Source organism: Camellia sinensis, chromosome 4, assembly GCF_055761805.1.
Source record: "Camellia sinensis isolate YWXY chromosome 4, ASM5576180v1, whole genome shotgun sequence".
Classification (NCBI taxonomy): Eukaryota; Viridiplantae; Streptophyta; class Magnoliopsida; order Ericales; family Theaceae; genus Camellia; species Camellia sinensis.
The window spans coordinates 145,400,775-145,414,305 of NC_138964.1; the positions used below are offsets into that span (position 1 = coordinate 145,400,775).

The following is a 13,531-nucleotide window of genomic DNA, read 5'->3' on the forward strand; positions in this document are numbered from 1 at the left end:
TATTGCTATCTCATACGACTGTACCATGGATTATTGATCCTGGTGCTTCCGATCATATGTCTGGCTCCTCTAATTTATTTTCAGAGTATAACCCCTTCTCAAGTCAGGAAAAAGTGCGTACTGCTGATGATACCATTTCGTCTGTGTCAGGGAAAGATTTAATTCGTGCCACCTCTTCCCTTCCTTTGTCTTTTGTCCTCTATGTTCCCAATTTCAATGTTAATCTTTTATCTTTAAGTCGTATTACCCGTAACTTAAATTGTAGTGTGACGTTTTTTTTCTTATCATTGTCTTTTTCAGGATCTTATCACGAAGAAGAGGATCGGCAGTGGTAGAGAGGATCGGCAGTGGTAGAGAGGATCATGGTCTCTACATTCTAGATCAGACAGACAAACTGGCTCATTCATCTATTCTGTTATCATCCACCAAGGAAGACATTTGGCTGTGGCACCGTTGCTTAGGATACCCCTCATTTTTATTACTTAAGCATTTATTTCCTTCTCTTTTTGAGAAAAATAATGTCAGATTTTCAATGTGAGTCTTGTCAACTTGGAAAACAACACAGAGCCTTTTTTGCTCCTTCTATTAATAAAAGTTCAGTTTCATTTTCTTTGATTCATTCTGATGTATAAGGTCTCTCCCGTTTTGTGTCTTTAACGGGTCACAAATGGTTTGTTACCTTCATAGATGATTATTCCTAGGCCACTTGGGTATATTTGATGAAAGATAAAAAGTGAGGTGTTTTCTGTGTTTCAAAACTTCCATAAAATGGTTTGTACTCAGTTTAGGGCGGTTGTAAAAATTTTACGTTCTGATAATGGGGGGGAATATATTGACTCTGATCTTACCACTTACTTCGTCACTCATGGCATTATTCACCAGACTTCCTGTACTAATACCCCTCAACAAAATGGTGTTGCAAAACGAAAAAATCACCATCTCCTTGATCTTGCCTGTTGTTTATCCTTTGAGATGCGGGTTCCTCAATCCTATTGAGGGGAAGCGGTTCTCACTACCACTTATTTGATTATTCTCCTTCCTACCCAAGTCCTTCAAAAACAAACCCCTCTTCATGTTTTGTTCGGGTCTCCCTCTACCGGGCTTTCCATTTCTTCTAAGACCTTTGACTGTATTTGCTTTGTCCATCATCATTCTCCCACTCGTGATAAATTGGATCCTAGGTCTCTTAAGTGTGTCTTTCTAGGTTATTCTGCCACCAAAAAGGGTTATAAGTGTTACCATCCTCCAACTCACAAATGATTTGTCTCCATGGATATCACTTTCTTCGAGTTTCAATCTTACTTTCCGACCTCCACGGTCTCACCGTCATCCCTTCAGGGGGAATCTTGGTGTGAAGAGATTCTTGTTTCACTTCTGTCAGTGGTTGAACAGATAGAGGATAATGAGCCAATAGTTGTTAGAGAAAAGGAAATAGGCAAAGTTTATATCAGGGACAAGGACAGACAGCAAGTCACCAGGATGCAAGAGCCTACTCTCTCCCTACTTCTGCCAACTTCTTCCCCGAATGAGTATCTAGAGTCAACCTTATCTCCTGAGAATCCAGGTAATTCTAATTCTCGTACTCCTATTCCTAATGTTTCAGATCTTGATGTTCCTATTGCTAGTAGAAAGGGAGTTAGGTCTTGTATTCAGCATCCTATTACTAATCATGTCGCTCTTTCTAATCTGTCTTCCACATATAAAGCCTTTCTGTCTAAGGTGTCTTCTGTGAGCCTACCAATCAATTTTCAGGATGCTCTCTCTATTCCAAAATGGAAACATGCCATGATAGAAGAAATGAGAGCTCTAAGCAAAAGTGGCACTTGAGAGTTAGTGGAGTTACCTAGAAATAAACATCCAGTTGGGTGTAAGTGGGTGTACACAGTTAAACACAAAACAGATGATTCTATAGGACGGTACAAAGCACGATTGGTTGCTAAGGGCTTCACTCAGACTTATGGGGCAGATTACCAGAAGACATTTGCACCGGTTACAAAGATGAACTCTGTGAGAATTCTACTCTCTCTTGTTGCAAATCTTGGCCGCTTCATCAGTTTGATGTGAAGAATGCCTTTCTTCATGGAAACCTAGCCGAAGAGGTCTATATGGATATTCCCCCTAGTTTTGCGGATGCTAAGTCTAAAGATAACGTATGCAGGCTCTAAAAGTTGCTTTATGGACTAAAGTAATCTCCTAGGGCGTGGTTTGAAAGGTTTGCTCAAGCTATGCTGAAATATGGGTTCAAGCAGAGTCAAGCTGATCACATCTTGTTTGTGAAACACTCTTCACATGGTAAAACCAGAACTCTCATTGTTTATGTTGATGATATTGTTCTGACAGGGGATGACATTGAGGAGATCCCTCGGTTGAAGGAATACTTAGCCAAGGAGTTCGAAATCAAAGACTTGGGTAATTTGAAGTATTTCTTAGGCATTGAAGTAGCTAGGAGCAAGGATGGCATCTTCATATGTCAGAGAAAGTATGTACTTGACTTGCTAAAGCAAACTGGAATGCTAAGAGGAAGGCCATGTGATACACCTCTAGAACCAGGTCAGAAACTCAGGCCTCGTTTGAGAACAGACTAATTTAGTAACTTTTTGGCTATTTGGCTAAAATATGAGCTAAAAAAAACTAGTATGTTTGGGATGACTTTTGACTTTTTATAAAAAGATGTGCAAAAAGTAGAAAGAAAAGATAATCTTTGACTTTTTGGTATGGGTTGGTTTTTTTGGCTTTTTTAGTAACTGTTTAACTTTTTGGCTAAACCGGCATGTTGCCAAACGAGGCCCAGTGAAGATCAAGAAGGAGAGCCAATGGATAGGAAGAGATGCCAGAGATTAGTGGGCAAGCTCATATACTTATCCCACTCTCGTCCAAACATTGCCATTGCCGTGAGCATGGTGAGCCAGTTTACACATACTCCTAGAACTTCCACTTCGAGACCATTATGAGAATCCTGAGATACCTGAAGTCTTCTCCTGGAAAGAGTCTCTATTTCTCAAAGCATGGCCATCTCAATGTGGAGGCATTTACTGATGCAGATTGGGCTAGCTCCGTCACTAACAGACGCTTAACTTCTGGGTACTGCACATTTGTTAGTGGCAACCTAGTCACATGGCGAAGTAAGAAATAGAATGTGGTTGCTCGATCTAGTGCTGAGGTAGAATTCAAGGCTATAGCTCAGGGTGTATGTGAGTTACTATGGATTAAACTATTGTTCGGAGACTTGAGAATCCATTAGACTGACTCCATGCGACTATACTGTGACGATAAGGTAGCAATCAACATAGCTCATAATTCAATTGAGCATGATAGAACTAAGCATGTGGAGATTGATAGGTACTTCATTAAAGAAAAACTCATTAGTGGCACCATTTGTATTCCATTTGTGAAGACTAGGGACTAACTAGCTGATGTTCTCACCAAGGGACTAGAGAGCAAACCTTTTCATGGCATTCTCAATAAGCTGGGCACGAGAGATATCTTCGCACCAGCTTGAGGAGCAGTGTTAAAATAGGAAAAAGTAGAATAGGAAATAATTGATTGTATTCTTATTTGGTCCCTTGATTGGTGTAATGGCTGGACTATATATTATGCCTTATGGCACTCCTGTAATTGCAGAGAATTATCAATATAAAAGGAAATGAAGTCTAACTCATTCCCTAACTCTTTCTTTTCTCTAAACCTACAATATAGAACTTTCATTTCAACATCAAGTCTAAATTGTATATACGGCCTCCATACTTTCTACTTTCCCGCTAAAGTGTCATATGCAAAATTATTGTATGCAACTTTTTTGTTTGTTTTGTTGAGATCCGATTTAGTATTGATATATTTTATCATTTATCCTTACTTTCTATGAAGCGTGGATATCAATATGGAATAACATGTATGACACATTCAGGATATGTCAATTCAATAAATTCTACAAAAGCAAGGTATTAATTACTTTAATCTCACAATTTTCTTCTTCTCTAAAAAATAAGCAATGTATGGAGCTTTTTTATTTATCCTAACAATTATACTCTACTACTATGCAATAAATATTACGATCATCAAATTCAAAATTGCTCACATGTGTGACCAAGAGTATAGTATTTGATAATTCTCAAAATTAAAGAAAATTATGGATATGTTTAGGAAGGATCAGATACATATCCAAGGAGTAACAGTAACCAATATGGATAGAACTCCCTTCTAGAAGTATTTGCGCTTCATAGGCTTACAAAAATTGTTGTACACAACCCTAAATGACGGTTATTGTCTCCCAGTTTCCTAACCCTTCTCCCACAAACAGACATAGGTCATTCAGTTAAAGCAAATTAACATTAAAAAAGCAGTCTATATGCATGGAGCAACTGTAACAGCAAGGCAGAACAATGTAATAATACTCACCATGGGAACTACTATTCTGTCATGTCCTGTTTGTGTCAGAAATGTATACGACAGAAGACCAATGCTTTGGGTGAACTTCCTGATCATGTAATAATAATAAGGAGATGAAAGGATTAAATAAACAACAATATGAGAAGGATAGTTATGTTATTTGGACAAAATAGAAGGAATTCATGCTTGAACTACACAAAACATTTCAATTAGCGAACTTATAAAATGCTGGCATGGTAAAGTTTCTTAATTATCATTCCAATAGAATTACAAACAATTTTTGAAGGATCATGTTACCCAAATGGGTTGGGGTTGTTGGGTGGGAGTGGGAAGGGGGGTTGTATAATGAAGAAAGAGAAGTAGCCACCGTAGCATTTTTGCACAGCATATTTCATTTGAGTTTCACATACTAGCTACAATATATTGCCTCAATATGCAGCCCTCTTGCATATAGCATATTTCATCCTAGAATACATCTTTGTGCTTCCTAGTATTGGAAAATTATCCTGAGTGTGCATGCAAATCATATACATGCACACATAGAAATGCAGAATAGCATGATAGTATTACAAATCAACTACAGAACACAACGGCAAAACAGAAAAAATATAAACATGCCAGCAAAACAGCAAAAACTGAAATTTAATGTACAACAAAATGACTTCATTGTTGGACACAAACCTTCCCTTCAAATGACGGCTGAAGACAATAACATCTGCCCCAAGTCTCATAGAGCTGGTCTTGAAGCCATTGCCATCTGAAAAGTTACAAGTCAACCAATTAATATATAAAGGAAAAATAAGCAAAATTGAAAAATGAGCCCACAGGATCCATACACTGTCCAATTGCTGATTTTGACTTCTTATCAGAAAATCCAAAACTCAAACAACGCCGCATTGCGTCTGGGTCCATTCCACCACCATCATCTGATTGTTAAGTATCAAGATTCGAATGACACGATTTAGATAAAAAAAAATTAAAACGGGTGATAATGTCAATTTGAAGATCCAAAATCATATTAACTACCATTCTTTTAAAATTTTATAGGTGCAAGAAATAAGGTACCTTGAATTAACAATGCTGGACTTCCATCCCTGGGATTTGAGGTTTTATCTACAATGACAAGGGTGGCCCCATTTTGTATCTATCAAATAGTTAATCATGGGTTGTAAAACATAAAAAAGTTATCATACTTAACATGAAGCAAAGGAGGTAAAGAACCATTGATAAACAATAAAGGCATATATTGACCCTAACAATGGCACCTACAAAGGCAATTTTATGTTGTAAGACTCAACCGAACTTGACAATCCTTTGGTGTCACAAATTTTTTTTTGAGTAAAGGAATAGATGGCACAGAAGGAGCAAGCGATTAGAGTGCGCAGTAACACCTTTATTTAGTTAAGAAATTTATAAGGCAAATCCAACCGCCTAAAAGGCTTCCAACATGCCACAACGTTCCAAATTTTGATCACACTAGTTTAGTGTTCTTTCATAGTAAGCATCATGTCAATTGGTCCTGTTAGAATAGTCATACGTTATTATTTTATTAGTTGAGGGTACTATGGTCATATTATAATACGTCTTCATAGAAATATATACCGCTGGAGTAGGGTTGATTTTCACAACTCTAAACCAATTAGTCAAACCATCTTCTCTTCTCTCTCTCTTCCCCTCTAACCCTAACCCTAATATTCAACTCTTGTGCATTCTAACTTGGTATCAGAGCAGAGTTCCTGCCTTCTCGAGTGTTCATCAGAATCTAGAGATGATTGTGAGGTGACAGCAATGTGCTGATATCATCCGTACGATGACATCAGCGTGACATCATCATCCGTATGGACAAGTTGAACGCTGATGTCATCGTACGGATGATATCAGCACATTGCTGTCAAGGATAGATTCTTCCTTTTGAGTTCAATGGTGATTTTTGCGGAATTTTTTAGAGCCATTTGATGTAAGTTTTATATTTTTGAATGATTTTTGAATATTTTTGGTGAACAATCAAAAAGCTGCTTCTGCTCTACTTGTGCGAGTTCTACCTAGTGGGCTCATCTCTATAGGGGCCGAAAATCTTCCAAGAGGTCTTCCTTGAGGTTTGTTTTGAGATTTAGTACTGTTTTGTTGGATTTTTGGTACTTTTTTGCCTCCTTCCCAGTTCGGCATCTTTGGGTTTGGTCACAGACTTCTCTGTTTGGTGTTTTCTGCTGTTATTTGGCTGCTTTGGCTGTGTTATTTGGCTGTTTTCTGCTGGTTTGGTCACAGACTTCTCTTACTTTGGCTGTTTTCTGTTTGGTTTGGTCACAAATTTTTTTTTTTGTTTTTGTTTTTGTGTTTTTTTTGTCTGCTGTGTGTTTTCCATGGATGAAACCAAACCTCTTGTGGTTAAAGACGATGAGTTGCCTAAGTCTATCACTGCCAAGAAACTTAATGGCTTAAATTATCCGGCTTGGGCTCATGCTATTAAAATCTTTTTTCGGGTAAGCAAAAATCTCGTTTTCTTAATGAACTTCCTCCCGCTGTTGATGATAAAACCTATGATGACTAGTATAGTGAGGATTCTTGTGTTATGGGACGGCTCTAGGCATAACTTGGAACCTTATGTTGCTACTACTGTGGAATTTTGTGACACCTTGAAGGAAATTTGGAACTCCCTTGTTGATTCATTTTCGAATCAAAGTAGTGTCTCCCGAGTCTGAGTTATATGAGCAAATTTTTGCTACTCGACAGTTTGGTCGTTCTCTTTTGGATTATTACAATGGCCTTAAGAATTTGTGGGATCAGTTATTACAACACCAACCTTTACTATTAATTTAGCACAACAAAAGCAGAATTGGGAGGAGTTTATGATGGCCTCTTTACTTGTGGGCTTAGATTCTGATTTACGGGGTTTCAAAGATCAGATCCTTACTAGTGAGACATTACCTTCCGTTGCTAATGCCTATTATCGGCTATTGCGTTCTTCTTTGGGACAGGGTTCATCTTCATCTAGTTCCGCCTCTCAACCTTTGGCCTCTTCTACATTGATCTCTAGTAGTGGTGACCATGGGTCTTCCCGTGGAAGTTTTCAAGGCCACTCTAGTCACCGTGGCTCGCATACTGGTTTTCGTGGTTCCTACAGTGGTCGTTCTTCTCATGGTTCTCATCATGGTGATAGGCGTGGAAATGGTTCTGCGTCCCATGGTGATCGGAAGTGTACTCACTGTGGTTCATTCTGAGCCTTGGTGTTGGTAGAAGTACGGTAAACCTGATCATGTGAACAGGTTATGGATTCTCCATCCTCTCAGTCGACACATTTCCCTTTGGCACAATTGCTTCCCCAGCTGATTCTCATGACGTACTCAATAATCAACTTAGCAAGCTTACTGAGCTCGTCCAGTCTCCCTTCATCCTCCATAGCTACAATGGCTGGTTTAGGTAATCTTGCTTGTGTGTCTCAATCTCCCTAACCTTCGCTCATAGACTCTGGTGCTAGTTCCTATATCTCCAGTAATTCATCTCCTTTCCATACTATTCATCCTGTTACACATAATATTATACTAGCTAATGGATCCTCCCGACCTGTTAGCGGCAAGGGTATTCTTCAACCCACTCCATCTCTCTCCTTACCCTCTAGTCTTTATGTTCCTACTTTTCTATTTAATTTACTTTTTGTTAGTCAATTGACTAAAGCTTTTCACTGTTCTATAACCTTTTCTCCCACTTTGTGTGTTTTGCAGGACCTCCAGATCAAGAGGATGATTGGTTCGGAGAATGAGAAGGATGGCTTACATTTTCTAGACATTGATAGCCCATCTCGTTCTACTTCTGCTGTTTTGAGTGCAACCATATTTCCTCTGCAATGGCATTTTTGCTTGGGTCATCCGTCTTTAGCCAAGCTTAAGTTAGCCATTCATGGCTTGAGTCATGTGTCTAAACTTGAGTGTGATGCTTGTCAGCTTGGCAAGCACCATCGTAGTTCCTTTCATAGTCGTGGTGTTAGTCGTGTGTCCGCATCTTTTGATGTAGTCCATACAGACATATGGGGTCCATCTCGGACTCCCACTGTTAATGGCTTTCTTTATTTTGTTATTTTTGTGGATGATTACTCTCGGATGACTTGGTTATTTTTACTAAAGCAACGGTCTGAATTACCTCAAATAATTTCTAAGTTTTATAATGAAATCTTTACTCAGTTTGGGAAACATATTAAAATATTCCGGTCTGATAATGCCTTAGAATATATGCAGTCTATTGTAGATCTTTTTTGTGCTAATCGTGGTATTATTCATCAGATTAGTTGTGTTCACACATCACCCCAAAATGGTGTTGCTGAGAAAAAACACCGCCATTTATTAGATGTTGTTTGCACATTGTTGTTTAACATGCATGTTCCCAAACAGTTTTGGGGTGATGTTGTGCTCACTGCTTGCTCTCTTATTAACTGCATGCCCTCGGTTGTGTTACACAGCCAGTCTCCCTTCTCTCAGTTATACCATGATTGTTCCCTGTTTCCTCTTTCTTCTCATATTTTTGGTTGTCTAACTTTTGTCCATGTCCTTGATCTGGGCTTGGATAAGTTATCTCCTCATGCTCGTAAGTGTGCTTTTAGGTTATTCTCGTATTCAAAAAAGTTATCGATGTTATCACCCTGAGTCTCGTCGGGTTCTTTTTCAGTGGTGATGTTGCCTTTTTTGAGTCCACCACATTTTTTTCTTCATCTAGGCAGCAATTGTCAGTCAATCTTATATCTTGTCGTAAGGGGGAGCCAGCTTCTCCCACACCTACTTTTCCAGTGCCTTGTGCCTCCTCCTCCTCCTCCTCCTCCTCCTCTCCACCAATGTAGATTCCTCTTCTTCACCTCCATCACCTTTCCAAGTTTATCAGTGGTCCCAAAATTTTTGCCTTGTTTCTTATGGCCCGAACAGTTCATCTTTTTTGTCAGAGGCTCCTGTCCCTCCTACTGTTCTGGACTCTGATGATCTTCCCATTGCTTTGCACCGAGGTAAATGTGCTTGTACCCAACATCCTATTGCCCATTTTGTTTCTTATGATCGTCATTCCACTAGTCTTCACTCCTTTGCTTGTAGCTTGTCTTGTGTTTCCATTGCCTCTTCTTATGAGCAGGCTATGTCCATGTCGGGTTGGAAACATGCTATGGCTGAGGAAATGAGTGCTCTTCATCAGAATCAGACTTGGGACCTTACTCCATTGCCTTCTGGGAAACCTAGTGTTGGTTGTTGTTGGATTTATACTGTCAAGTATCTTCCTGATGGTACCGTTGAGCAGCTTAAGGCCCGCTTGGTGGCCAAAAGCTGTACACAAACTTATGGTGTTGATTATCTGGACACCTTCTCCCCTGTGGCTCGCCTTAACTCTGTTCGGATTCTCCTCTCTGTTGCCATTAGTCAATCTTCACCTTTATATCAGCTTGATATAAAGAATGCTTTTCTTCATGGCCATCGCCAAGAGGAAGTCTATATAGATTAGTCGCTTGGCTATGTTGTTCCCAAAAGTGCGCATATGATTTGTCGATTGCGGAAGGCCTTATATGGTCTCAACCAATCTCCATGTGCTTAGTTTGATCGCTTTAGTACAATTGCGCTTTCATGTGGATTCTGCCATTCCACTTCTAATCATTCTATTTTTGTTCACCACTCGTCTACTGGGAGTATTGTTCTCCTTGTCTATGTGGATAACATCATCATTTCTGGCAGTGACTCCACCGGTATTGCTGATTTAAAACGGTCTTTAGGTCAGCACTTTCACATTAAGGACTTGGGCCATCTTCGTTATTTTCTTGAGATTGAGGTTGCTTGGTCTTCTCAGGGGTTGTTTCTTTCGCAACGCAAGTATGTGCTTGATCTTCTCTTTGAGACTGGCCTCTTGGGTTCTCGTCCGAGTGATACTCCTATGGACTCCTGTGTTAAACTGGATGGTGATACTACGAACTTATTTCTTGATATTGGCTGTTATCGTTGTTTAGTTGGGAAATTAATTTATCTCACTGTCACTCATCCTGATATTACATATGCCATCAGTGTGTTTAGTCAGTTTATGCATGCTCCTTGTAACCCTCATTTTGAAGTTGTTTGTTGTATCTTGCATTATCTGAAGAGTGTCCCAGGTTGTGGTCTACTCTATCATCTATCTTCTTCCTTGTTTGTCACTGGTTTTAGTGATGTTGATTGGGCTAGCAGTCAGATTAATCGTCGTTCTACCTCAGGCTATTGCACCTTCGTTGGCGAAAATCTTGTTATATGGCGTAGCAAGAAGCAGACAGTTATTGCTTATTCGAGTGCCAAGGCTGAGTATTGTGCCATGGCCCATACTGCTTCTGAGCTGTTGTGGGTTCACTCTCTTCTACAGGATTTTGGTATTCTTGTTCCCACTCCTATGAGTATGTGTTGTGATAATCAGGCTGCTATCTTTATTGCCAATAATCTCGTATTTCATGAACATATAAAGCATATTGAAGTTGATTATCATTTTATTTGCAACCTCTTACTGAGAAAGCAACTTGTGACTCCTTATGTTCGTTCTGAAGATCAATTAGCTAATATCCTCACCAAACCCTTGGCTCAGTCTTCCTTTCATCACTTATCTACCAAACTAGGCATGTTTGATCTCTATACTCCAGCTTGAGAGGGAGTGTTAGTATAGTCATATGTTATTATGTTATTATTTTATTAGTTGAGAGTACTATGGTCATATTGTAATATGTCTTCATAGACATATATCCTGCTGAAGTAGGGTTGATTTCCACAACTCTAAACCAATTAGTCAAACCATCTTCTCTTCTCTTGCTCTTTCTATATAACCCTAACCCTAATATTCAACTCTTGTGCATTCTAACTGGTCCCTTAGTTTATGTTTGCTCAAAAACATATTCTTTCTAAAAACACCCTTCCAATTTTTCAAGGGTTCAAAATAGAAAATTTTGAACACATATACATATGTATATATAATTTTAAACTAAATCCAATTAATATTTTCTTTCTATATCAAGCTTTGAATTTCTAGTAGCAATACCAAGAAAGGACTCTGAAACCCAATATTCTTAGAAGTAGAATAAAAAATGTGATAATTCATCCCCAGAAATTTGCCAAAAATTACTGCAATTCTTATACAGATCATTTGCAAAACTGTATCAACAGAAATCGCCAAGAGTACTAGAATAATTTTTAGTTTTTGGACAAAAAGTTACCTCATCAACAGCATTATCAAGCAGTTCTGCTATGGCTGCAAACACAAGGCCAAAAATAAATGTGGTATTAGAGATTGTAACAGTAGCAAAATGCAACAAATTCAAGTCGCTAGAAATTGAGGGTTAAATATAATACTAGGTTAAACTAGTGAATCATGTAAGCTGGACACACCACCGAAAGCCCATTTATGTGAAGTGGCATTTGAATGAAGGAACTTGGGGTGAATATGTAGATAACTTCCATCTGTACACCAAGAAAATAAGATGTCAGGGTCAAGATGGTTGCAAACATCCGACTGAGAAGATCAAACTTCAAAATCAGCACAGCCAATACTTGCTGATTGGTTGCAACACTAGGTCGAGCATTTCCTGGTTAATTTCACAGTTTTTAGAGCCTATTTATGAGATGCTCATGTAATCCAAAACATCAAGTCACTAAACATCATGCAAAAGTCCATTCAAGATCAAGATGAAATTCTTGATAGGAAAATACTTTTTAGTGTAGGTTTAAAAGCGAGCCCATCTTCATAGTTTCCCGCTTTCCAAAATTGACGACAGATGGGTATTGAAGATTGAGGCAATGTAGAAGAAAAGATTGCATCATTGGTTGGAGACAGCTGTTGATCCATGATACTGGTGCTACTTTGATTACAACTTAAAATATATGAACTTCCATTCTGTCCAGGTTCTTGTCTGGTGGAATGGACCTTTGACTTCTGATGCTGGGCTAAATCAGCTTTTTGGTACACCTTTTGCTGCGTCGAGCTCCCAACCAAATCCAGCTCCAGTTTAATGGCTTTCACATCACTTCTCCAAGTTCATCATTGCTACATAAGTCAACAACGTTTGTAGAGCTCATTTTTAAGCACTAAAAAGGAATTAAAACATAAAAAAGTAGGTCAAATAGCACAAAGAAAATGAGTCATAAAATAACTGAACCAAATACATCAAGAAGCAAGCAAGTTAATCAATATCCCTAATCATTAACAAAATAGTGAAAATCGTTAAGTGGGTTCTTCTTGCAAAGATGATATTAGTCGTGGGTATTGGCTAGTGAGGTGGTTGATTATAGCCTTCTGGAAAGATGGTGGACACTTTAATGATACAAGACCGCCAAAGGTAGAGAGGTGATGCAGGAAAAGTAGTGGATTTGCAAAATAGAGGCTATTTGACGGCCTAAACAGTGTGTACTTTAGGGTTTTAAGGGTGAAATTAAAGGCTACTAGGTAGAGGAAGAGATTAGGGTTGCTTTGGGGATGAATAGATAGGGTTTTGAGGTTGAAAAGTACACTTTTAGAGGGCTGTGAATAGTAATCCGAGAATAATAAATTGAAACAGAAAAGAAGAATAAAGAAGAGAAGAAGATAGGTCTAGGCATCACACCTAGATTCCATAAGCATCACACTTAGGGATTGCATCACACAATCCATAAAGAAACTTCAAAACTCTCAAATTTTTATAAAATATCAATTCTTTTGAATTAGAAACATTACATGACTTTGTATAGATTTTAGAGACTTCCTAAACCAACTCGAAAGAAAAAAAGAAACTACTATAATATTTTAGACTTCCAAAACTAATTTAAGACCAAATAAGAAACATCCCTAAAAACTAATTAAATAACTTGACCCATAAGACAACCCATGGGAGACCCACAAAACCCATATTTAGAACTTCTACAAATTACCAAAATACCGCTGAGCTTAAATCCTAGAAAACATAAATATAATTATAAAATAAGACTCTAATAATACTAGAAATATGATTATGAATGGTTCCTATTAGTTTTTTTTTTTTTTTGAAATTATGCCAATTTTCAAATATCGCCACTTCTTTGAGTTTACTTTTCCTTGAGCTCCTTATGTTCTATATCATTCTCCCTTGGTTGGAAAAAAACTCGACCTCGAGTTTTGAAGTGTTGGAGTATAAGAATCCATAAGTTTTGAATCTATGGCTTCA

General features: G+C 38.3%; 1 protein-coding gene across 1 annotated transcript in view; it reads right to left on the bottom strand.

Annotated features, from left to right (window-relative positions):
* LOC114263412 (protein MICRORCHIDIA 6) overlaps positions 1-12,431 on the bottom strand; it is a 37,137-nt gene extending 24,706 nt beyond the window's left edge. The window contains 8 exon segments of the mRNA XM_082866428.1: positions 4,396-4,474; positions 5,068-5,143; positions 5,223-5,312; positions 5,452-5,530; positions 11,573-11,607; positions 11,745-11,816; positions 12,066-12,381; positions 12,384-12,431. Coding sequence (XP_082722554.1) covers positions 4,396-4,474; positions 5,068-5,143; positions 5,223-5,312; positions 5,452-5,530; positions 11,573-11,607; positions 11,745-11,816; positions 12,066-12,381; positions 12,384-12,431 — 795 coding nt within the window.
* Positions 12,432-13,531: the final 1,100 nt, after the last annotated feature.